Source organism: Akebia trifoliata, chromosome 12, assembly GCF_017979445.1.
Source record: "Akebia trifoliata isolate Shusen 1 chromosome 12, ASM1797944v1, whole genome shotgun sequence".
In the NCBI taxonomy this organism is placed as follows: Eukaryota; Viridiplantae; Streptophyta; class Magnoliopsida; order Ranunculales; family Lardizabalaceae; genus Akebia; species Akebia trifoliata.
In genome coordinates this window covers 804,954-830,973 of record NC_141386.1, presented here as the reverse complement: position 1 = coordinate 830,973, position 26,020 = coordinate 804,954, and the positions used below count along the sequence as shown (strand labels likewise).

The 26,020-nt window shown below is 35.3% G+C and overlaps 1 protein-coding gene across 1 annotated transcript; it reads left to right on the top strand.

The window, feature by feature from the left end:
- Window positions 1-5,172: 5,172 nt before the first annotated feature.
- LOC147388464 (myosin-17-like) lies at window positions 5,173-24,890 on the top strand. The gene is made up of 39 exons (XM_086418829.1): window positions 5,173-5,554; window positions 8,239-8,367; window positions 8,870-9,013; window positions 9,128-9,273; window positions 9,355-9,511; window positions 9,665-9,723; window positions 9,935-10,094; window positions 10,232-10,381; window positions 10,492-10,628; window positions 10,722-10,868; window positions 10,955-11,056; window positions 11,160-11,217; window positions 11,317-11,418; window positions 11,626-11,663; window positions 11,786-11,912; window positions 12,011-12,181; window positions 15,097-15,228; window positions 15,328-15,437; window positions 15,567-15,627; window positions 15,716-15,893; window positions 17,177-17,382; window positions 17,603-17,722; window positions 17,835-17,933; window positions 18,057-18,278; window positions 19,579-19,718; window positions 20,077-20,194; window positions 20,291-20,341; window positions 20,443-20,523; window positions 20,676-20,846; window positions 20,980-21,135; window positions 21,236-21,442; window positions 22,760-22,900; window positions 22,992-23,062; window positions 23,147-23,246; window positions 23,330-23,386; window positions 23,494-23,550; window positions 23,653-23,733; window positions 24,229-24,311; window positions 24,426-24,890. The coding sequence occupies exons 1-39, from the start codon at window positions 5,552-5,554 to the stop codon at window positions 24,547-24,549; spliced, it is 4,596 nt and encodes a 1,531-aa protein (XP_086274955.1). The 5' UTR covers window positions 5,173-5,551; the 3' UTR covers window positions 24,550-24,890.
- Window positions 24,891-26,020: the final 1,130 nt, after the last annotated feature.

Genomic DNA, 26,020 nt, shown 5'->3' with positions numbered 1-26,020 from the left:
TTGACTCTTAAGTATAGTAGTTTTGTGAAGTACTCAACCGTCTAAATGCACATAAACTACTTCTGACTCCCCGCAAGAGTCAGAAGTACTTGTAGAAGTCAATCCAAACATGCCCTTAATGTAACACCCTTAAAATCTGTGACATAATCTTTTGATCTACCAAATCATAAATATTTTGGCAAATATCTTCATCTACTTGCACACAAAAAGTCATATTGATCATTAATAATTTGGTATATGATATTTGGGAGTACTTAAATGCAATATGTTATAATACATCAATAAATGTGGTTTTTCGAGTTTAGGCTGATGAAAATTTATTGATACGTGTAAAATCATAATGAATATTTTTCTTGGGTGAGACATCAAACTTTCTATATTACAAGAATATCAAGATTTACCACCAGTGGTCAAAACATATGGTTGCAGGCACGGGGGCTGAATGACCATTGCTTGAGTTCGAATTTGCATATGCTTCTCGAATTACCCATTGCACATGTCGTGTAGATCAGTGCTTGCGGTCCCAATATTAGTCTCACAAATGTGTGAGTGAGGACACCCAAGCTAAAGTATTTTGTTTTGTACGGGCTAAAAGTTTTAGAATGGGCTGATTTTTTGTGAGGATTATCTTTATGGTGAGAAAATCATCTTTAAAAAAATCAGTTAATTCTGAAATTTGTAATCCTAGTTTATAAATTGAAAAATCGTGAATTGTCAAATTTTTATCAATAGTTTGTAACCACTTTTCATAGGGTTAGAAGTTTTAGAATTGGCTTATTTTTCGTGAGGATGATCTACTCACTATAGAGATCTTCCCCACAGGAAATCAGCCCATTCTGAAACTTTTTAAGCATACAAGACAACTTTATCTAAAATGTTGTCTAGGATATATATATATCAAGATTTTATTCTAGATTTTTTTTTTATATATTTTAAATTTGGGTTTGGGTATTAAATGCATTTGGAAAGGTGTATTTTGATTTAGGGAAAATTACATAAAAGGGTTAATTTTTTTAATATTTACAATAAAGAATCTATTTTTTCAAAAAATTACAAAAAACAAATTAAGTTGTTGGATGATCCAACGTTTTAGTAACTCGTTGGACTATCCAATGTTTTAATGTGTTAAAATACATTATTTTACCAAAAATACCCTCTAAATGATTAAATCATTGGATTGTCGAGCATTTTAATAGTTTGCTTTAACACCCTAGCAACTTAGCCTCCATTTAGAATGCCAGAAAATCCATCGAGTTACTAAAACGTTAGACTGTCCAGTAACTTAATTATTTTTTGGTATCTTTTTAGAAAAATAGTTTCTATTTTATAAATATTAAAATATTTAACCTAGTAATTTTCTCTTTTGTTAATGAAATGTTTGTGGCTCCACTTGAAAATAGAATCTATAAAAGAGGGTGTGAAGAGAGTTTTCTCTACTTCAGGATGGATTTTTAAATAACACATACATATCTTTGGGGTCCGCTTAGTAAAAAACATTTTTCACTATATTTAAGTTTCACGTGTATTCCATCACACTTCCCATCTATAGCTTACAATACCATCAAACAGAAAACTTCTGGTTTAAGATTCGCAGTCTGTAAAATGTCGAAATGTCAAAAACACCCTCACAAGGAAAGAACACAGAGCACCGTTACAAAAGGGCAGTTTGAGGCCTATTTTGTCACATAGAAGATATTTTTGTCTGTGCCTCGATATTTGGAGCGGTTTCGGACCGTGAACACTCTATCCACATGGGCGGACCTTTCTGACTTGTCAAGATAAATAAAGTACGAGTAATGATCCAATGCACCGATAGAATTCACTATATCGCATGGTTTACTTTCATACATTAGCCTAAATCGGCCACGTGTACTTTCTAAATAAAATTAGACACGTGGCGATCTTTCATCTGACCGTATAGAATCGTCATCTGTACTGGATCGATTCTTAGGAATAAATAATTGCCGTTATTTAGCTATAAAATATTTACGCGCCAGGAAAGTTGGGGCGGACATCCGTTTATCTTGTCGTATAAAGTTATAAAACTCGTATTTGGAAAAATACCTTAATGGTTGTAGTTAATTACAATGCTACCCCCCAATTGAAATTGACATCTTTATGGTTGGAATTTACCAATTTGCCAAAACTAATCCATTATATCTTGCAATTGGGGTAATCCTTGTGACTTGATGAAAATCTGATGGCATAATCGGTTAGAATAAAGAGTTAGGTTCCGAAACGGTGCCCGACGGTGCCACGGGGCACCGTTTCTATGATAAAGATTAGATGTCTATATGGCACATTTTTGTCAAAGTTTAAAACACTTACGGTTTTTAATTTAGTCGTGCACATAGTCCAATGTGTTTGAACACCAATATAAATGTGCCACGTAAAACCTAAAACCTAACGTTCTTATAAAAACGGCCCATTGTTCTAGATCGTGACTCTCAAGTAAATTCCTCTTTTGTGATTTTATAAATTGCGATGATGGGATGGTTTTACACTAATTAGGTACTTATTCTTGTAAAGCGTGAAATGTATGGGGGGAAGAGGTTTTAGTACTTGGGGTTGGGATTGAGTTAGATATTTTTCTTGTACTATTCTTAATAGATTCATAGCATGAAGAAGATCAAATTTACTTGGGAACATATACAATATTGTTGAACAACTTAAATGTTGGTGTTCATTTGATTTATTTTGTTTCTCTGCATAATAAGTATTATGCTTAATAAAGTTTCTCGCATTTATACACAATAATTATGATGGTTGCAATAATTCGATCTTTTTTTTTTCGTGGTGGTGGTTGTGATTAGGGAGGGGGAGGGGGTTTATCTGATCAAAAGAATGTGAAGATCATGTGATATGGTTTATTTTTAGGTTTAGAGAATTTTGATATGTTTTATAGTAGTAATTTGTTGCATAACATATTGGTATATGTTCGTCATTTGCCACCACAAATTGTCAAAATGAATCACAATAACCTAAGGAAATAAATATGAGAAACGGTATTTTGGATACTTTAAAATGTCTTAAGTTGACTTGGCATGTAGTTAGAAAATATTTATTTAGGATGTGTTTGATTACCCATGAAAACATGGTGGATTTTCATTTTTCATGGAAAAATTGCATGTTCCATAGTGTAATTGGTTTTTTTTTTTTCATGAAAGATGAAAATTTACCCTCATTTAAAAATTGAGCAAAGGTTATATTTCATTTTCTCACTTGTGTCCATAGAAAAATGAAATTCACCCTCAAATTATCTCTAAATAAATAAAAAAAGTCCTCTTAATCCTTACTTCCACTACCATCACCGTCATTGTCATTGACGATTTTCGTTGTCGTTACCTCCACCGTTGGTGAATTTCTCCTTGTCTCTCTCACTTTGTTTTTTTGTTTTCTTTTTCTCATTACCCCCCCCCCCCCCTCCCCCTCCCCCTCCACCGTTGGTGAATTTCTCCTTGTCTCTCTCACTTTGTTTTTTTGTTTTCTTTTTCTCATTACCCCCCTCCCCCCTAAACACCTCATTTGCACTTTCTTTTTCTTTCTTTATTTTATTTTCTTATTTTATTTATTTATTTTGGGTACGTTTCTAGACACAATCAAACAACAAAACTTGTATTTTCCACCTTACCCATTCTTCCATGAATTTGAAATTTCTTTTTGTTTTGACATTTCATGAAAATGAAATTCCCATGCAACCAAAATGACCCTAATTGGATTAAATTTTCTACTGAAAAATCAAGGGTATCTTTAAAATAAAAAAACCCCTATATTAGAGTCATAAAGTAAATTTCTCAAGACTAGATGAAATAATGAAATTATACATAACTTACCAAATAAGTATATCTGCTATAAAAGAAGGGACTATGAAACATAATGAGAAAAAAATAAAATAAGGGGACCAATTGAGATTGTAATCTAATAGCAATAAATCTCTAATGTCGTATTCAATTATTGTCCCACTCTTATAACTAGTAAGTATCTTTAAATCTCAAGGAGCGTTTCTCACGTGGGTAGATAGTGAGGTAGAGAAAAATGAAAATGACTACATTCATTAGACAAGTACAACAAAATATTTATCCATTAATATCATTTTTGCTATTATAGCGAGAGGAGGTGGAGTAGAAGTTGTTGACACCAAAATTTATTTTGGAAAACTCTGAAGGGTAGCTCAATGGAAATTTCGAATCCGATAAACAATGAGGGTCTGTAAGTTGTGTGTTCAATACCTAGTATGAACAATATTTCCTTGGGGCCACTCGCGAGGGTGGTCCCTCACTTAGTACGTACTCGGGGGAGGGTCCCATATGCTTTGATTCCAATCTTGGCTCATCCCGTCCCTTAGTGAAGTCTAGACACCTCATTATAAAAAAAACAACAAAAAAACAATGGAAAGTGCACCTTAAAATTCATTTAGACTTACTAATTAATAGAATATTTTTAATCAAAATAAATAAAATTGTAAATGCAAGACTCCCATCACATGTTAGTTAATTTGTTAAAATTTTAGATGTATGATTTTAATCTTCAATATTATAATTAGATAAGGATCTCATGTAAAGTTAATTTATTAAAATTATAAAAACACTCCATTAATTTTATATATTACAATGAATAATAATCTAATGCAAATTGGAAGGCGTTGAAATTAATATTTAAAATAACAAAAAAATAATATAATTATAATATATTAAATTAAAAACTTTAAAATAAAATAAAATAATAAAAAATTCTCAAATAATTATAGACATTTTTGTTTATCCCTAAAGTTTTGGAAATACTGATAGAACTATCACATAATATTGACACTTTAAGAAAAAATTATTGACACAAGTTACACTTTCAATGTTTTTAAAAGCATCGGTAATTATTTGGGAAAGTTTTTCTTAAATTATTTATAAAATAATAATTATAATTTTTTTTTTTAAATATTTCATAAATTTTATTTTTAAAATAAATATGCATTTGCACATGCTCCCTTTTAGTTGGATTTAATTTCAAATACACGAGCTTCGCGTGGTATAAAATTAAAAGTGTCGGTGTAACATTTAAATTTTGAATGATGGGCTTTCTGTAAATAAACCCAATGCAAAGGCCTAAAAGATAAATAAAGCAAAATTGCCTACTTAGTCAATAATCGTTCTCTCATGCTGTCTTCAGAGCTTGAGCGCGCTTCGGAGCTGGTGTGGAGACCACGATTGTCCCCACGAAACTCTACAGCTGACCAGACTTCTAGAGAGAGAGAGGAGAGAGAGAGAGAGAGAAGTTTAGAGTAAGAAAGAGAAGGTTAAATTAATTTGATACGTAAACTTCAAAACTCATTTGGAGGAGAGAGAAACATTCAGAAACTCTGAAAAATCACCAAACCTTCTTCTTCGTTTTCTTCGAAAAATTTCTCTCATCTTCACCAAATTGTTGCAGAGAATCTAAAGCTATTTGTTTGTACTCTTCGATCTGAGCTTCTGAATTTCAGTTCTCAACATCTGTTCATCAATTATCGTTTCGGATGCGTTAGAGAAGAAGAAGAAGAAGAAGATCTTCAGGAGCATCAATGGTACCTAACTAAAACCCTTATCACTTTATGTTTTCTAGTTCATTTCTTGTTTTAATTGTACGAATGAGATCCTAAAGGTTGTGTTTTTATTTTTAATTTTTGTCGATTTTTTTTTTTTATGAACTTAGAGTCGAATAAATGGATTCACGAACACTCATTGGATTCTATTGCGTTAATTCAGTTTTTGAATAAAACCAAAACCTTATGTTAGTGCTTGTTTTCAAATAGTGAAGATTTGTTTTATGAAAGATGGAATTTTTATTTTCGGATGCGGAGTCTGGTGTTGTTTGGGTGATTGGACGTAAAAAGGTGTAGGTTCTTAACTTGCCAATTTGAACACTTTAACAGAAATAAGTCTAATTGGGCATGTATGCTGCTAGAGGTTGAATTTAATTGTAGCCACGGATTTTCTAATATTAGGTTTAGGAATGCGGTTGCTTAGAAATGGATGGTGTAGGTCAGTATGGTTTAAAATATTGGAATGTATTAGAGTGATACTTATCGGTATCGGCCAAGACTGATATGAAACATTGACCCCGAAGCGTCAAATACCGATACCGTATCAATTTTTTCATTAACCGAAACCTTCAATCGATAGGATCTTTGAAACCTTGTGGGCCAGTCTTATAGTTCTCAACTTCTCATGGAGGGAGGTGTCAGAATGCTATTGTTATATTGCTCCATATTTTTTTGGAGACTAACAAATTATCAGATGAATGGAGGAGAATATTATGTGTGGGTAAGGTGTACTGATATATTTTTTTTCTTGAATCCTTTTGAACCCTTAATTTTGGTCCTGTACAGATCCTGCTAGGGTGCTTTTTCTTTGTTCACATTGTAGAAATTCCAAACTTTTTTTGAATAGGGTTGGGGCTCTAATATAAGTCATTGCTTTGGATTTCTATTGACTATTTTTAATTTGCATTTAGAGGAAACTCTTAATTGTCATTGCCCGCGGTCGTAGCCTTAGAGATAAAACTTCACTGATCTGTGTCTTATTCTTGTGTATTCTTTTTTTGCTGGCATTGTGATCGATTGGGGCCCATCCCTATTTTCAACAACACTGGAGTATGGTGGCGCTTATTTATAGGAATAATGGAGATATACAAAATTGAACCAATTATCTAGGGATACAACTTATGAGCCACACTATGGAACTTGGAAAAGAGTGACGGAACAAAGATTGATACAATAAACAACAATATATTAGATAATAAAATTGCTTCATGCTAGGGAGGTTTAACCGTCACATCTCTTAGACAATTAATGTGGGAAGTTTTGAGAGAAGATGAGGAATCTCCACGTGGTCTTTATTCACTTTGACAAATCATGTGATAAAGTCTCTAAAGAGTTAATTTTGTGAGTAAATATAACGAGATTCAAATGTGTATGTTCACATTATCAAGGATCCGATCCCATTGACTTCAACTCAAGGTAGGACATTATTTGGAACTGACGTATGGCATTGTAACCCAGGTTCTGTGTTAAGTGAGCAAATGGTTGGTTTGGGTATCATCTCAAGACGACGTCTGGTTGTGGTGAAAATATTTAGGGTTCTTGCATTGGGTAAAAAAACTAACTCAAGAAAATAGGATTTGTTTGGCCACTTGGAGCTTATGGACTTTGAACACAATGACATAGCAAATTGCATTATAAGAATGACAAAGAACTTCTTGTTAAAGCAAAAGAATTAACAAAAAGAAACTTGGTGGTGGAGTGCTGAGGTTCAAAGGATTATAAGATGAAAGTGTTTTGGTTGAAGATTTGGCAACAAAATCGAAGCGTAGAAACTTCAGAGAATATGAAAGGTTTAAATAAGACACAAAAAGGGTGGGTTAAATATAGTTCGGACATATGCAGCAGAGACTGGGAACTGCCTCAATTAGGAGAAATATGCAAATTGAGATTCTAAAAGAGAGGAAGATTAAAATTTACTTGGACTGAGGTTGTGAGAGCGTATATGAACACATTTGAATTAACATATAACATGGCTTAGAGCAGAATTCAAGGGAGGAACAGGATTCTTTCAGCTGAACCCAATTTTTTTGGATAAGGTAGAGATCCACATTAGATTGGCTCACTTGAAGAAGATGCATCTCATTGGTGCAAACTTTACGGGAAAGAAGCCTTCTACCAAACCCAGGCAATTTTTTTTTTACTGAAAATAAACAAAAAAATAAAAACACAAAAAGAAGGCCTTTAATACAATTGAATAATGATGAATGCACGTGGTTTTGGTATGCGACTGATGTGGCAAGGGCACAAAACTGCACATCTTTTTCCTGTGAATCCCGATGAAAAAGATCTATGGTTCTGTGCCCTTGCCACGTCAGCCACCTACCCAACTGCGTATCAAAGCTGCTTGCATTCCTCATGATTTAATGCTATTTGCTAGGTATCTTTTTATTCTGCCTAACCTGTCAGCAATCTATGTACTAAATCCTGGTGATGGTGGGTAGTTTTTTTTTTTTGGGTGCTGGGGGTTGAGGGATCTGGTGAGCTTCCCCAACTGGGATGGGGGAAAAGCCCCACATAAAGCCAAAATTGAAGGTATTGTTATCGTGTAAAAATTACTTTCTGATTTTGAGCCAGCTTTTGTATCTGGATATCATAGGTTTAACTATAATCTTTTTAAACTTATTTATATGCCTTTTCATGTTTCTGACCCATACTTCTTTTTGCAGGCGGCACCAGTTAACATTATTGTAGGTTCTCATATATGGGTTGAAGATCCCGTATTGGCTTGGATTGATGGAGAAGTTTTTCGGGTCAATGGTGAAGAAGTTCATATTCGTACCACAAATGGGAAAACGGTTTGTGCATCTGTTTTTGTTTTCCCTTCCCTCTTTTTAATTCATGTGAAATTATCTACTTCGGGTAAAACATACATTCCCCATGGATGGTTAGTCACCTAGTATGACATTTTAACTCCATTCACTCCATGAATTGCCTAGTCAGATAACATGACATTTGTAACTAACAACTAGTTACCTCCGTGTGTGCACTCTCCACTCTTCATTTATTGCATTTCATTAAGGACTATGCCTGAGATGACGATTCTCTCCATTTCATAACTTTTTGCTAGTTTTTGATCGAACTGACAACTACTTAACAATGGTATGAAACTATCCTGGCTGATGCAATATTCTTGAAGATCATGTCTTATCTTATATATCAAAATTCAGCTTTGCCATAATAAATCCATATAATCCTGCAAAGAACGAATTTATATTATGCAACCATTATCTTGACAGTTTTTCCCATTAGTATATTTATCATGGAACAATGATTCTGAGACTTGATGCTTGTGTCCAGGTTATTGCGAATTTATCAAAAGTGTTTCCAAAGGATACAGAAACTTCACCTGGAGGTGTTGATGACATGACAAAGCTTTCTTATTTGCATGAACCTGGAGTTATGCAAAACTTGGCCACTAGATACGAACTTAATGAAATTTATGTGAGAGATATTCTTTCTTCCATTTCAATGACATGCTGACGAGGCTTTTAAGTTAAAGGAGGAGCAAAATAGATAGTCATATGTCACTAATCTATTTTGCTGTTATCTTTGCAGACATACACCGGTAATATCCTTATTGCAATAAATCCGTTTCAAAGATTGCCTCATCTATATGATACCCACATGATGGAACAATATAAAGGAGCAGCATTTGGGGAACTGAGTCCTCATGTTTTTGCTGTTGCAGATGTTGCATACAGGTGATTTCCAGTTTTGTTTTTCTCAAATGTCACAATTTTCTAGGTCACTGTTTTAATATGTGCTCTTCCATCATAAAATAGGGCAATGATAAATGAAGGGAAAAGCAACTCTATTCTTGTTAGTGGAGAAAGTGGTGCCGGCAAAACAGAAACAACGAAGATGCTTATGAGATATCTTGCATATTTGGGTGGGCGATCTGGAATAGAAGGAAGAACAGTTGAACAGCAAGTCTTGGAAGTGAGATGCAATTACCTTTCTTGCCTTAAATCTCCAAATAAATCTTAGTTTTCCCCTATAGATCCATTCATTGTTTGTCACTTTCTCAATTACAATTAAAGGGTTACATTGCTGACTAAATTCATTTCTTTTGATTGTTGACATTGATTACAGTCCAATCCAGTTCTTGAAGCATTCGGTAATGCCAAAACTGTTAGGAACAATAACTCAAGGTGAGTAATTGTTTATCGTGGGACTTTCCCTAGAAGAATAATATAGTTCTAAAACAGTTCTCATCATATGCTAGTTCAAAATAAAACTTAATAATCTATATAGCTGGTATATTATTAACCCATTGTTCAATCAAATTAGTTGTATTTGATTTAGCTGCTGTAGGAGCTTATTATGCTATCTTTTTTATGTTATCATGGCATGTCAATGAAGTCGTTTTGGTAAATTTGTTGAAATTCAATTCGACAAGAATGGGATGATATCTGGGGCAGCTATTAGAACCTACCTACTTGAAAGGTCTCGTGTTTGCCAAATTTCCGACCCTGAGAGAAACTACCATTGCTTTTACCTTCTTTGTGCAGCCCCACCTGAGGTATTTATGCTTCTTGTCATTTTCCAGTTCATTATTGATCTATTTTTAGCTTTTTTGCTCAAGTATTTTCTCATCGTTTCAATGGTCATAATTAAGTGGTCATTAATATTTTAAAAATCATCACCTAAAATGTGCAGGATATTGAAAAATATAAGTTGGGGAGCCCTAAATCTTTCCATTACCTTAACCAATCTAATTGCTATGAGCTGGATGGAGTAAATGATACCCACGAATATCTAGCAACCAGAAGGGCTATGGACATAGTTGGAATCAGTGAGCAAGAACAGGTCAGCCTTCCCAGTATTTACAAGATAGTGTTGGTTGTACCTCTTTCTATAGCGTGTCTTGTATTTGATGGTTCAGCCGCCCGATTTCTTACTATAAATTTACTCTTCAGGAGTCAATTTTCAGGGTGGTAGCTTCAATTCTTCATCTTGGTAATATTGATTTTGCAAAGGGAAAGGAGATAGATTCCTCTGTTATTAAGGATGAAAAGTCTAGATTCCATCTGAAAATGACAGCTGAACTTCTTATGTATGCTCCATCTATCACTTTTATACGATGAAATGTACTATGCTGCCTTGTTTGTGTTTTTATAGTCTTTGTTAAATGGCTATTCTGTGGTAGGTGTGATGCCCAGAGCTTGGAAGATGCACTGATTAAGCGTGTAATGGTGACACCAGAAGAAGTTATTACAAGAACTCTTGATCCTGATTCTGCACTTGTTAGCAGAGATGGTTTGGCTAAAACAATTTACTCCCGCCTATTTGATTGGTAAAGAGCTTTCTTATATATAAAATTTGTGGAAACCGTTTTAATATCATGTATTTAAGTTATCTATGGTTTTATTCTGTCTACAGGCTGGTGAATAAAATTAACATTTCGATTGGGCAGGACCCAAACTCAAAGTCAATAATTGGGGTTCTTGATATATACGGTTTTGAAAGTTTTAAGTGCAATAGGTAAGGCTTTAATTGGAAAAAAATGTTTGTAAAGATAATGGTTCAAAACATGTTTTAATTAAAAATATATGGTTTTTTTTGTTATGCTTGTCATTCATAACAGTTTTGAGCAGTTTTGTATAAATTTTACAAATGAGAAGCTGCAGCAACATTTCAACCAGGTAAGCTTACTTTGCCTCTGAGGTTTTGGCTCAAAGTTTTAGTGATCATATAGTTTGTAGCCTTCTCTGATTTAACTTACTGGGACTGTTTGTTGGCAGCACGTGTTTAAAATGGAGCAGGAAGAATATACGAAAGAAGAAATCAATTGGAGCTACATTGAGTTCATTGACAACCAAGATGTGTTGGATCTGATTGAGAAGGTTTTTAACTGTTCTTTGATGCAATCTCAACTGTATCACTTTCCCTGCCTTTGGAGAAAATCCAGTGCTTAAACTTTTTGAATTTATTTGAGCAGTGGAATCATAAATTCCTCCACTTGTGATTTCACCATGCATTCATACACATATTTCACTTGTCTGATGCACTGTTTTGGACGATAACAATTGACTAATTCATTCTTTGTGCAGAAACCTGGAGGAATTATTGCTCTTCTGGATGAAGCTTGGTATGGAGGCATAACCCATGATTCTATTACAAGAGCTCTGAGATTACCTTAATTCTGGATTTCAGAAGAATTTATTTATTTCCATATTCTTCCATTAATATGACCATCTGTGCTTCACGCAGCATGTTTCCGAAGTCTACTCATGAAACATTTGCCCAGAAGTTGTATCAGACATTTAAAAATAACAAACGCTTCATGAAACCAAAGCTTTCTCGTACTGCTTTCACTATATCTCACTACGCAGGGGAGGTATACTTGTTTTTGCATCTCCATTTATGTTCATTTTCTACTGACATTATTACCACTTCGCTGCCACAGCATATATAATTTATTAACACTTTTTGCAGGTGATGTATCAAGCTGATCAATTTCTTGACAAAAACAAAGATTATGTGGTAGCAGAACATCAAGATTTATTGACCGCGTCAAAGTGTCCCTTTGTGGTGGGTCTATTTCCTCCACTACCAGAAGAATCATCTAAGTCATCCAAATTTTCCTCCATCGGATCTCGCTTCAAGGTAGATTGACTCCACTTCCTTCCCAACTTTTCTTATTCAGATAAATAAATCACATGATGGTTAGAAGCTAGGGTTGTAGTCATATAGCTTTGGAGCACTTCTACTTTATTACAGTAGGTTCTAATTACATAACTTGGTTGTCAATAAATTTTGAAAACTTCTATTACTACCACCAAAATTTGTTTATGTACACACCTATTTTTATCAAATACGAGTGCAAGGTTAATATTCAATCTTTATTTTAGATGATCTCAAAATGACCTAAATGGCCTCCTTGTCAATGAAAAATCCTTGAATTTTCTTTCCACGACCTGTCATCTTTGATCTCGAGTAAACAATCTTCAACTTGAGATTAATCTAGCTACTTCAACCTTCAAATCTCAAGAACAAGATATGATTTCTGGGGCAAAGATGGAATTTTGGATAAAAAAAATTCAAGGGATTAAGTTGAGGTTAAATAAATATATTTCAAATCTCATGAGGACATTAGTAGTCTCCACAACCTTGAATTTTTCAAAAGTACCTTTAAAAAGAATTTATTCTCCTTGTTAAAGCTATAAGATAGTGACAATTTTCGGCCCTAAAAATGAAAAGAATCCAATGAAGTTTGATGACTTTGATCCCTTTTTTTATGTAATGGGGTTTTTTGGTTTTAGAAATTGCCAAAATTTTAAAACTTCAGAGCATTCGAATTAAGAGATTAGCATTTTAATTTTTTATTTGATAGTTTTTGTTGCAAGCGGCAGATGTCTCGACCTTTGTTTCCTTTTGTTTCTTGTAATAAATCTTACATTATGTGTGCAGAAATCTAAATGGCCTCCACTTCAACCTCTAGCCAAACACCCTTTATTTTTCTCAGAAAAACCAATTGCCATCAAATTGCAAATTCTTTTAATCTTATTCAAACTCATTTTCAATCAAAGAAAACCATTAATTTTAAAAAATTCTACCCAAGAATCCATTATCTTCAATTTCCCAAAAATCCTATCTTGATCTCTTGAGTTTTGATGGTTGAAGGTTATAAAATCTAAAAAGGTTGTATGCTAGAGACTGAAGACAGACCGAATTTAAGAGAGAGAGAGAGAGAGAGAGAGAGAGAGAGAGAGAGAGAGAGGGGGGGGGATACCTAGATTGGATGAGTGTCGAGTGGTGGTTGCCGGCTGGTGGAGTTGTCTTGGGCTTGTAGGGGAGAAAATCAGGGGTGAGAGGAAGTTGGAGAAGATGAGAAGACTAGAGGGGAAATGGAGAATGGGAGTCATTCAACTCTCCTAAGTTGAAAAACAAAATTGAATAATTGTTCTGAAGTCCTTCAACTATTTTAAAATTTCTATGGGGGAAAATTACTAATATGAAAAATTCCAAAATTTCTGTGGGGGCAAACTAGTAGAACTATTTAAATTTTTTAAAATTATGACTACCTCCCTATAGATTTCAAAAAGTCTTGGGGGGCAATTGCTCCCATTGCTCCCACTGTAAATCCGCCCCTGGCTTTTAGCGTAGTGATAAAATAGCATAAAATCTGGCTTCCTTGTCTAGGGAACAGTGGCTGTGTTGCTTTTGTTGGTGACAATTATCACTCAGTTTATCATTGGGTTCTAGAATTCAGATAACATGGTTCACATGGGAGGGTTTAACTTCCAGCCTCTCCCTGGGTCAGTGGCTCTTTGCCTAAGGAAGGAACTAATTGGGACCTATCTTACCTGATTCGGGGGTTCGCTCAGTTCGAAATCGGGTTCGCAGTTAGTGGCTTGCTGGTTAAGAATGAACCTGGTTCGTAGGGCTAGACAGAGATATATTTGAATGTTGAAGTGATGAGAAGGCGTAAAAAGATTTTGAAGATGGTAGAACATTTTTATTTCCAAGTTGAAGATAAGGGTATTTGGTCATTTTCCCTTGGTCAATTAATAAAGAGGAAGATCAAAGGAACATGTTATTAATTTGAAAACTTAGGAAGTATCTCAAATACTATCAATATGTGGAGGGGAAGGGGGGGGGGGGGTGAAAAAATTACCATAAAGTAATGAAGTTCGTGTGATTTGCTGTGTTTGACGAACCAAGAGTGAACCATACTGTGAACTGCTTCAGTTTGAACCGGTTCACAGTTTGGTTCCTTAATAGCGACTTAGGTAATTCAGAATGGGACATTAATTTGTTAATAAATCCAGAAATATTGTTTTCTTACTTCAAGATCTAAAATCTTGGTGAAGTAGGTCAAATTGGTCAGTCAAGGCTGGATCCTTTGGCCAAAGATGGTTTATTGTGGTGATCTTTAGCTCCATTTAGCTGCCTCTTTTTTGTTTTTTTGTCAATATATTCTCATTACTTATTAAAAGAAAGACATGGTCAGTCCTGAATCTAGTACAGTTCAGATGACTCAAACAACTTGGCACTAATTATTGTGAATTGAGAAACATTTGACTGAGGAAGACTCCTACTGGCATGGCCTTTGAAAAGACCGGCTTAGCTGAAGAGTACTATTTGAATGAGCCATAATGAATTTGAATGAGTCATTGGTTGGATATAGTATGCATACTGGATTCCTCCTGAAGCCTGTGCTACTTAATCAAGCGCATCAACTTGCCAGAGATTTTAAATTTTTTGTTGCTTTTTGTCCTCTTGTTGCTGTTGATAAAAGTCCCAACAAGCTTTGATGTTTGTACTCTGCCTTTTGGAACCTACGGGGAGGTATCTGGTTTCTTGAGCCCACTGATTTGCATAGACTCACACATGGAGACACACACACACACACACAACACGCTGATGCACGAACGTATGACTCTGAAAGTGCACTGCTCTGTAGCATGTATACATGGCTTTGGGTATAAGGGATTTTTTGATCACACTCAATGTACATCCACTTATATTAATGGCACACTTTTCTAGGAATTATTGAAAAATAACGTATTAAATTGCAGCTACAACTTCAATCTTTGATGGAGATCTTAAGTACAACTGAGCCTCATTACATAAGATGTGTGAAGCCGAACAATGTCCTCAAACCTGCAATTTTTGAGAACTTCAGCATCATCCACCAATTACGCTGTGGTGTAAGTATACTGTGGAAAGCACATCATGCTTCACATTCTCATGTCACATTCAGTTGTTTTTTCAGTAGTAATTTTTTTTTATCCCTTTCATGCATGTAGGGTGTTCTTGAGGCAATTAGGATCAGCTGTGCTGGATATCCTACCAGAAGAACATTTTATGAGTTTCTTCTCCGTTTTGGTCTCCTTGCTCCAGAAGTTTTGGAAGGAAAGTAAGTCTCTTTTCTATTTATTTATTTAGCAAGCACAAGATGCTGGATGCTTTCAGACTAATTGTTTGATACCTAGCATGAGTTGGTATAGATAATCAAATGACACTTCATATGGATTCCTTTGTACAGTCATGATGAAAAAGTTGCATGCCAAATGATTCTTGATAAAAAGGGATTGAAAGGTTATCAGGTAATTCCTACACTTCCTTTAAATTCATGGATTTTCAATCCCTTTGCGCCTTGCTTAATTTTCTATCCTACATGATTGGGCACGACAGATTGGCAAAACGAAGGTCTTTCTAAGAGCAGGTCAGATGGCTGATTTGGATACACGAAGAGCAGAGGTACTTAGCAATGCAGCTAGAACCATTCAAAGACAAATTCGTACATATAAAGCTCGTAAGGAGTTCACCTCATTACGCAAGGCTGCAATTCATTTGCAATCTCGTTGGAGAGGTATCTTCCAGTTGCCCTCCAAACCATACATTTGTGGACTTTTAGTTTATTTTTGAGTACATAATCATTTCATTCTTGAAGAGCAATTGATCATTTTAGCATTGGATGAAGCTTCGCACCCTAATTGGCTTATGCAAAAGTCGTGTTAGTATCAGGCATTGAAATGAGACTTTTAATCATGTGCCTGAAGAAGAGACTCATTATTCTCACTCCCCAGTTGTCCATACCTTGAACAAACTTCCAATGGTTGATCTTCTTAGGCATAAGGGTCTTTTCTTGGTCGACTATTGTTACATGTGTAGAGAAAATGGTGAGTCAGTGGACCATGTTCTCATTTGTTGTAAGGTGGATTTTTTGGTTGGGTCTCATTTCCTTTCTTTGTTCAAGATTTCTTGGTGTCTTCCTGGTTCGATTGTCCCTCTTCCCTTCGGTTGGAGGTACCTGTCCTTTTCTAGCAGGTTGAAGATTCCTTGGAAGTTAACTCCCATTGCAATTTGTTGGGGTTTGTGGAAAGAGAGGAAAATGCGCATGGTCGATGGGGTTGAGAGTAATATGCAAGAGCTTATTTTTAATATCTTCGATTTGCTTTTCTTTTGGAGTAAGCAATTTAAGGAGTTTAGGGGCTTCTTCTTTGATGATTTTATGTTTAGATGGGAAAATGTAATTAGGGAGTGATCGTTGTCTGTATTCTTCTTTAATAAATTTTCACTAATACAAAAAAAGAAGAAAAGAGAATTAAAAAAAAAAAAAAAAAAAAGAAAAAAAAGAAAAAAAAGAAAAGAAGAAGAGCCGACTTGAAGTTGAAATCTGTGTTGTTCGCTAAAATCATTATTTTCAGTCAACTGTTTTATATAGTTAGTAATGTTAGAATGAACTTTTATTTTGTGTCAGTGGTTTTCATGTTGAACATGATTCACTGTGTGGTTGGATCATCCAACATGATATGCATATGGGCCCCACAAATAGGAAGTACAATACGGAGTAAGAACGGTTGAGTGTAGACCAACCTATATGTGCATATGCTGATATGAATATAAATATACATATACATATACATATACAAACAAGTAAAAAGATTTGTAAAATCATCTCTATCTTAAAACTATATATTTGTATACAAGTAACATAAAGTTCGTCAACAATATACAATACGATGTCTGGAAAGACAATTTTTCGAAAACGTCTATGTGAATGTTCTGTAGCTTGCTTCTGAATTTCTGATCTGTTAATTGCAGCTGCTATTTCGATACTGATTTGAAGTGTAACTCTGACTCTGCTTGTAGGTAAAATGGCCTGCAAGCTGTATGAGCAGTTAAGACGGGAAGCAGCAGCTTTGAAGATACAGAAGAATTTGCATCGATATATTGCCAGGAATTCCTATTTAACACTGCAGTCATCTGCAATCACATTGCAGACAGGCTTAAGGGCAATGGTTGTACGTGATGAATTCAGGTTTAGAAAGCATACTAAAGCCTCAATCATTATCCAGGTAACATTGGCTCCCTGTGCTACGTAACTGCTTTTATTTGTTTCTATTATCCTTTAGTAGTGAAAGTGGTCTATGCCACTTTTACAATGGCATTCATCATTCTGATATGCTTGAAGGGAACAATTTTTTTTCCGTACCTTTTAGAACTAACATTAACAATCCATTTTTTTTGTGGATTTGGATTTTGAGTTATAGACCCATATTTATTGGTGACTTTCAGGCTCATTGGCGTTGCCACAGAGATTATTCGTATTATAAGAGTCTCCAGAAAGCAGCAATTATTTCTCAATGTGGTTGGAGAGGAAGGGTTGCTAGGAGAGAACTCAGAATACTCAAAATGGTTTGATCTAAATCCTTAATATGGTTTTGTCACTCTTTACGAAGCCATGATGCATCACGTGGTCATAAATTTAGGAATGTGGACTAGTAATCATTAATGTGAATGTCTTCAGGCTGCAAGAGAAACTGGAGCTCTTAAAGAAGCGAAAGACAAACTAGAAAAGCGTGTGGAGGAACTTACATGGCGTTTGCAGTTTGAGAAACGATTAAGGGTAATGAGTATTCTGTTTTTTGTGTTTGTCTTTCACTTTTTAAATATCAGTTCACTGATTTTTAGGGGGTGAGACAAATTACGGGACTTCCATGTGTGATTATGCTTTGCTTCAAAAATACAGACTGATTTAGAGGAGACAAAAGCCCAAGAACTTGCCAAGTTACATGATTCTTTACTTGCTATGCAATTGCAATTAGAAGAGGCAAACCTCAGGATTATCAGGGAGAGAGAGGCAGCTCGAAAAGCTATTGAAGAAGCTCCTCCAGTCATTAAGGAGACCCCTGTTTTAGTTCAAGATACAAAGAAGGTTGATTCATTGACTGCTGAGGTTGAGAACTTGAAGGTAGACCCACTAAACTCGAATCAATGGCCTACTATAATATTCTAATATTGAAAAAAAGTAAAGAAAAATCGATTTCTAGGGTGGTCCTTTGGGCTTATTCTTAGTTTTTTGTCCTTTTTTATATTTCATGTTTTTCTTGCTTTAGGCCCTGTTTAGGTAGGTAGTTTTGATTTCCTTTTCTGTTAAGGAAAAGAAGAAAGATTATGTACTGTTTATAAAATCATCCAAAAGTATATACCTACCATAACTAATACTCTTGGTAGACGCAATTTCTTTTGGTTTTTTATTTTGCCCCTCCACATTTCTCTCTTTTAAGGTAAAAAAGGACAATACCTTTGTTTTCTTCTTCAAGTCCTGTGTAAAACTACAACATGAAGTAGTGAAAGAATAAAACTAGAAAGGGAGGGGAAAAAAGTTTCACGAAAAAAAAAAAAAGTTTCACGAAATATATTTGATTTTGTTATTTACTATTGAATTTGAAAGCTTATTGATTTTCCCTATAGGAGTGCACACTTTGAAGTTTGGTATTTTTGAGATTATCCATTTTAACAGGATCCCTTTCTAAAGGTATTACTGTCGATGTTGCTTATGGACATTTAGCCTAGGGAGGTTACTGTTTGCTGCCAAGCTAATTTTGAATTTAAAATTTTGTCTAACGACTGGATGATTTTGAGTTCCTGAAAACGGGCATTGCAAGTCATTGCATGCAAGCATAATGCCTCCATGCAATGCCATACAAAAATGTCAGAAATAATGTGAAATTGCACTAATTATGATAGCACGGTAGAAGACTTGCGTTCTTATATCCTTGAATTTTTTAGATGCCATATTTTACATGAAATTTATGCAGTAGGTGTTGAATGTTGATGGAATTCTATGGAACTGCTAGGGTTGGTCAATCCTTCCTCATAATTTGAAGGGTTCCAAAATTATTTGCATGAAATGAAGGTGATCTTCTGATTCAAATAGTAGAAATCATAAATAAGTAATTGAAGTGCAAGTAAATATATATATATACAAACCTCAGGTTATGAAGCATAGAACCAATATGTTCAAATTCTTTTATAGCATGTCTTGGTACAACTTTTTTTTATCTTGAACTTGATTTCAACAAGCTATTCATATAAGTACTTTAATGGAACCATCAGTTTTACTAATTAATATAAATAGAATCATAATTGTTTCGTTGCTTGCCATTCAAAAGCAGTAGATTTTGGTTCATGAGTTAAGATGCTAATTTATTACGAGCGCCACTATTCCAGTTCATGTGAGCCACATGTAACTTCTATAAATTGTACAGGCTTTGCTGGTATCAGAAAGAAAAACAGCCAAAGAGGCCAAACAAGCATATGCTGATGCTCAGGCCAAAAATGGTGAACTGGTCAAAAAGCTTGAAGATGCAGAGCAAAAAGTGGATCAGCTTCAAGATTCCATGCAAAGGTTTGTAAAATGATATGAGAAACAAAACCCTTTGGATATTCGAAGTGTGATGAATTGGTGACATGACTTGGTCCTTAACCAAGTTATCTCAGGATTTCACCTTCCTTATGACTTATTTCAACTAGGAGTGGCAAGCACAGGCCCAACCTTTCCTTGTACGAGACTTAGCTCAGGATTACAGGTCCCTTGGGTTTACTCCACCTCAACCAATCATACACACACACACAAAGGCAAAAAGAAAAGAAAATCTATCCTGTCAAGGCAATTTAGCCGTAGATAGGAACAATGGCTAAAATGTAGTGAGTAGAGAGTCTTTCTCTCTCCACCTTTCTGAAGTGGTTATGTTTTTATGACTCAGACTCGAAGAGAAACTTTCCAATATTGAATCAGAGAATCAAGTACTTCGTCGGCAGGCACTGGCCATTTCACCAACTAGTAAAGCTTTAGCTTCACGGCAGAAAACAACCATCTTTCAGGTATCCATGGCATGAAAAAATATTGTACATTTTCCTGAATCTTCACATTTATGGTCATGAAAACAAGAACTTGATTGGTTCTCTATGAATCAACAGAGGACTCCTGAGAATGGAAATATTCAAAATGGAGAAACAATGGTGACATCGGTTAGATCTTGTTACCTTTTGATATATGCTACATTTGATCTATCTTCTAGGAGGTAAATAAAGAATGCATTATGTTCCCATCCTTCTTTTAAATGTCTCAGGATTTAAGTCTGGCTGTATCTAATCCATGGGAACCAGAAACAGAGCAAAAGCCCCAGAAATCACTTAATGAGAAACAGCAGGTAAGAAGATCTCACGCATAATATAAATATAAATTTTATTTGAGGAGTGCACAACATGTTTGGTATTCCATTTTGGATTTAACTTCTCCAACTTTTGAGGGTTCATTTTATTTTAGTGATCCAATTTCTTGCAATTTGTTTTGTTTGTACAGGAGAACCAGGATCTGCTCATAAAGTGTATTTCACAAGACCTGGGATTCTCTGGGGGAAGACCTGTTGCTGCTTGTGTCATATACAAGTGCCTTCTTCATTGGAGGTCATTTGAAGTTGAAAGAACCGGTGTTTTTGACCGTATCATTCAGACAATAGGCTCATCTATAAATGTATGTCAAAATTCTGAGTTGAAGGATTTCAGTATATATATAAATTACAAATACAATCAATTTACCTGTACTGCCTCACTCCATTTAGTATTTTGTCATGTTACTGATATTTATAAATTTTATGCTGCTGAAGGCCCAGGATAATAATGACATATTATCCTACTGGTTATCTAATTCATCTACATTGTTGTTGCTCCTCCAACGCACGCTGAAAGCAAGTGGGGCAGCTAGCTTTACTCCACAAAGGCGGAGATCAACATCAGCTTCTCTGTTTGGGAAAATGTCTCAAGTAATAAGCAATAATTTTATTTTATCTTTTCCTGAAGGAGTGCCTATTCTTTCTTTTTTATTATTTGCCCAATCTTCCAATGTTGTCAAACTCTCTTTAGGGACTTCGAGCATCTCCACAAAGTGCCGGGCTCTCATTCCTTAATGGTCGTCTGCTTGGTGGACTGGATGACTTGCGACAAGTGGAAGCCAAATATCCAGCTTTACTGTTCAAACAGCAGCTCACAGCCTTCCTAGAGAAGATATATGGAATGATAAGAGACAATCTGAAGAAAGAGATTTCCCCTTTGCTTGGACTATGTATCCAGGTAAGAGAGACTCTATTTTATTCAATAAATTAGATTTTTCTGAGATACATTAGATATACCCAGTACTACCATAATTAGATTTTATCAATCTGAGCTCTTCCATCAGTTTCCATAGAGGTGATCTCTTTGTTCCCAGAATAAATTTGATTGAATGGTCTTAAGCATCCACAAACACAACAAAGCCTTATCCCAAAGATTTGGGGTTGGCTAAGTGAATCCTATTCCTCCAATCCACTCTGTCCAAGGCCAAGTCTTCTGTTCTTGATGCTATAGCATGAACATAAATCAATGTCTGATCAGGATTCATGTTAGGGTGTGGCAGGTTTTTACATCGGTGCCAACCTGACGTAACCCTCATCCTTCTGGGCTTGGGACTTGGCAGGAGGAGATGATCTTTACTACCCAATAAACAGATTTTTCTGTTAACCCTTTTCCTTAAAATTCTGGCCATCCAAAAAGGATAAAATTGGTTGGTGCTTAAGATGATTAGGTTGGCTGTTTTTGTCCCCCTTCTAGAAAGCTGTACGGATGGGGCCCAGAAATTGTACATTGGATTAAGAACATGCACCACATTATGGTATGGTCCTGTGCTAAGAAAAGTATGATAGGATCAAGACCAACTATGTGCCCTTTTGGCAAGAAGTTAGAATTGGTATAAGGTCAAGTATCTTACTGTTGAATTAAATTTGTTTTAAGGAGCTTATTTCTGACGAGCTTTTAGCCTGATTTCTTTTTGGAAATGGTTGCTATTTGAGTTCCATGGCAGTGTCATTTGGTGTGTTAAAAGTGCCAAGTTTTGGTGAGGATGATCTCCCCAACAAACATACCAATTATTGAACTTCTAAGTTCGAACCCTATCAAGTATGTATTACAAGTTGAAACATTCTCCATATCCCATATTGTTGACGTGGTTTTGTTGATAGGAGTATGTGGGCCCATGTGAGATGAGTCAAAGGCTTCTTTTGGCAAGAAGTATCTTCTCACCATGGAGATCATCGTGGCCAAGTTTTGAACTTCTAGCTACAAACATCGAAATTAGGAATATGGGCAGATAGGATTAGTAATCTAGACAAGGTGCTCTTGATATCAATCTCCTTTGGGAGAGTTACATTCCCAAGCTGTCAGTCTCCTCTCAGATCTCTCGACCACGGGATCCCAAATTACCAAGTGTCCAAATATCTGCATGTATATATTCATTTTGGCTACTATTTAAACCATGTTTGCTTGTGTCCTGTTGCAAGTGTTCTATTACATATTTGATAGGTCATACAAACCAACTACATGACTCGGAATGTATGTCTCTCCATTATGATGCAGGCACCGAGGACATCCCGTGCAAGTTTAATAAAAGGATCACGTTCACAAGCAAATGTTGTTGCTCAAAAAGCTTTAATTGCTCACTGGCAAAGTATTGTCAAAAGCCTGAACAGTTACTTGAAGACATTGAAAGCCAATTACGTGAGTTCTGAAATTCCAAATACAGTAGGAATGCAAGTATGATCATCCTTCTGAAGACTTGATGTCTCTCTTACATTTTCATTCTTTTCAGGTTCCCCCATTCTTAGTCCACAAGGTGTTCACTCAGATATTCTCATTTATCAACGTTCAGCTCTTCAACAGGTAAGTGTGTTCAATTATTCTCTTCTTGACACTTTAATTAATCTAATTATGCAAGAATTTAACCCAAATTATTGCATTTTGTAGTCTTCTTTTGCGGCGTGAGTGCTGCTCATTCAGCAACGGAGAGTACGTAAAAGCGGGGTTGGCTGAATTAGAGCAGTGGTGCATTGATGCAACTGAAGAGGTGAGCACAAATCAAACCCTTTTTCCTAAATTTTATTTCAGCAATCTTTATGAAGAATTTGCCTAAATTCCAAATATACACAGTACGCAGGCTCGGCTTGGGATGAACTGAAGCATATCAGACAAGCAGTTGGATTCCTGGTGTGATTCATTAATCCGGTCTTTTAATACTCATAATTTGTTATAATTCCATTTTTTTTGTTTTGGCTTACCGACCTATTTTTTATTTTAATTTTCTGATAAATCAGGTCATACATCAAAAGCCCAAAAAGACCTTGAATGAAATAACAAAAGATCTCTGCCCTGTGAGTGACTCTTCCATTTTAACTTCAATACTCCTTTCTGAAACTTGTCTTATTTTGGTTAAAAAGAAAAAAGAAACAATAATTCTTTGCTTTGTCTTTCAGGTACTCAGCATACAACAACTATACAGGATCAGCACAATGTACTGGGATGACAAATATGGCACTCACAGTGTGTCTTCAGATGTAAGTTAATTTGAATTAGTTGTAACTTGTACAACCTTCAGCGATCTCGAATACAATATCCAAAGAGAGGTGCTATTTGCACCCCGACTTTTACTTATTACACCACATTAAAAAAAAAAAGTCAATGACTGAGAATAAGTGAAAGTTGGGGTACCAATAGAAACTCTCTCTTTCTTTCTCTCTCGCGCGCGAGCTTTTTTTGTTTAGATATCTATTTGTTAGATTTAGGATTTTATATGAGCCTAATCCTAATTGTAAACAACTGTTGTGGTTGTTTGAATGGTGTGTTTTAATCTTTAATTAGGGAGTGAAATAATTTAAGAAATTGGGGTGTAATCAATAAAATTTGGGGTGCCAATAGCACATCTATCCAAATTAATCTAATCTACTCCCATGCTTTCAAATTTCAACTGCCTGCTTCAAATCCTATATTTTGAGTTATTATAGATTTCAATTCTGTGGAATAAATCACTTAGAACTCCTCTCTTATGGTAGGTTATTTCAAGTATGAGAGTTATGATGACAGAGGACTCCAACAATGCTATCAGTAGTTCTTTCTTATTAGATGATGACTCGAGGTAACTTTCTTCAACATTATCACCACATGCTTTAACCTAACCAACTCTTGATCCTCTCTTCTGTGTACATTCATAAATTAATTATCACTTTGGTTCGTTTTTTGACTAATGCAGCATACCATTCTCTGTGGACGACATCTCGAAGTCGATGCAACAGATAGACATAGCTGATATTGATCCTCCACCCTTGATTCGTGAAAACTCGGGATTTGTATTCTTGTTACAACGTGCAGAGTGATCTACAATATCAGTGTTTCATCTTCAAATACGTTCCTAAATGTCCCCACCACCTGTGCATATTGTCACCTCCTTCCTCATCTCGAGGCATGTTATATATTATTCATTTCCCCTGCAAAACCAAGTGTATAGCACAACCAAAATGCTTTCAGCCCCACGTGTTAGGTTTCGATATTGGTTTATTTTCTGGTTCTCCATGTCAGTTCGAAAAGTGGGGTATTGTTGTTTGTTGGGTATTTAGGTCTCAATGTAATTTACGACAGTAGCCACATTTTTTTAAGGCAATTATTGTGGAAACTATTTGTAAGTAATGTAACATATTATCTTATTATTCATTTTTCATGGGATGGTCCTCGACAAAGACCTTAGCAGCGTTGAAGAAACTATAGTGTCGATATGGAGTTGGTATTGGTATTGATGAATATAATTTGTGAAAATGTAATAGAAGTCTCAATAGGTGATAAACAAAGGAAAAGTAGATTGGGATGCTTTGATCGTGTGTAACAGAGAAGTTATAAGGTCTTCACTCCAAAGGTTTAAGATTCTAAAAGAACGAGAGAAAAAAGAGAGTCGTGAAACGAGGAAATGAGAATTGATATGAACACACTTAAATTAACTAAAAACATGACTTTATATGGTTGAATGGCGGAACACGGTTTCGGAACAACTAAATGAATCCCATTTGAAATGAATTTTAGATCTCAAGCGATAGTCTCTTAAATAAATAAAGATTACATGCAATGGTTGTATAACCCTATGACTACATCCTAATTACATTAGATAATGATCTAGAGTATCATTGTTCACCATAATCTAACACTGCATTTGGATAGAACTTTTTGACTACTTTTACTCTTGCGGGGAGTTAGCAAATGTTTGGTTAGGTTTTTGCTTTTTGTTGAGAAGTTCTAAAAATCTACTCTTGCGCTGAGAGATTGGACTTTTGCTCTTGCGCGGAAAGATGTATCCACATAGGGCCTAATTCTCTAGCATATAACTTCCAAACAAATGGTCATAGTCATCCTACATGATGTTCTTATGTGTTGAAGAGCACCCAATCACCTGACGGGTCCATGTATATTTTATAGTCTTGTATGGGGGGTTGGGGTTGGTATCAAGTTCAAGAGAAGGATTAGAAGTATATTTATAATCGTGTTAGGCTCTGTTGACTCAAGAAATATGACTCATGATATGACACAAGATCTTGACAGTGTAAACACACAATCTAATGGTTAAAAATTATTCTTGAGAGAAGTACCACTGGGATACGTATTGTGGAGATAGTCATAAATTCTTAATCACTGAATTTTGCATTTACACTACCATTTGCACTCCACTACTTAAAAATTTCCCTTTGCACTCTATTTGGACGACAATAGTCCAAAAATAATAAGGAAAATGTTACACTTAATTTTTTTTTCTTCTTCAACGATGTCCACAAAAATTATCATTGGTTCAATAATTTTTATAAG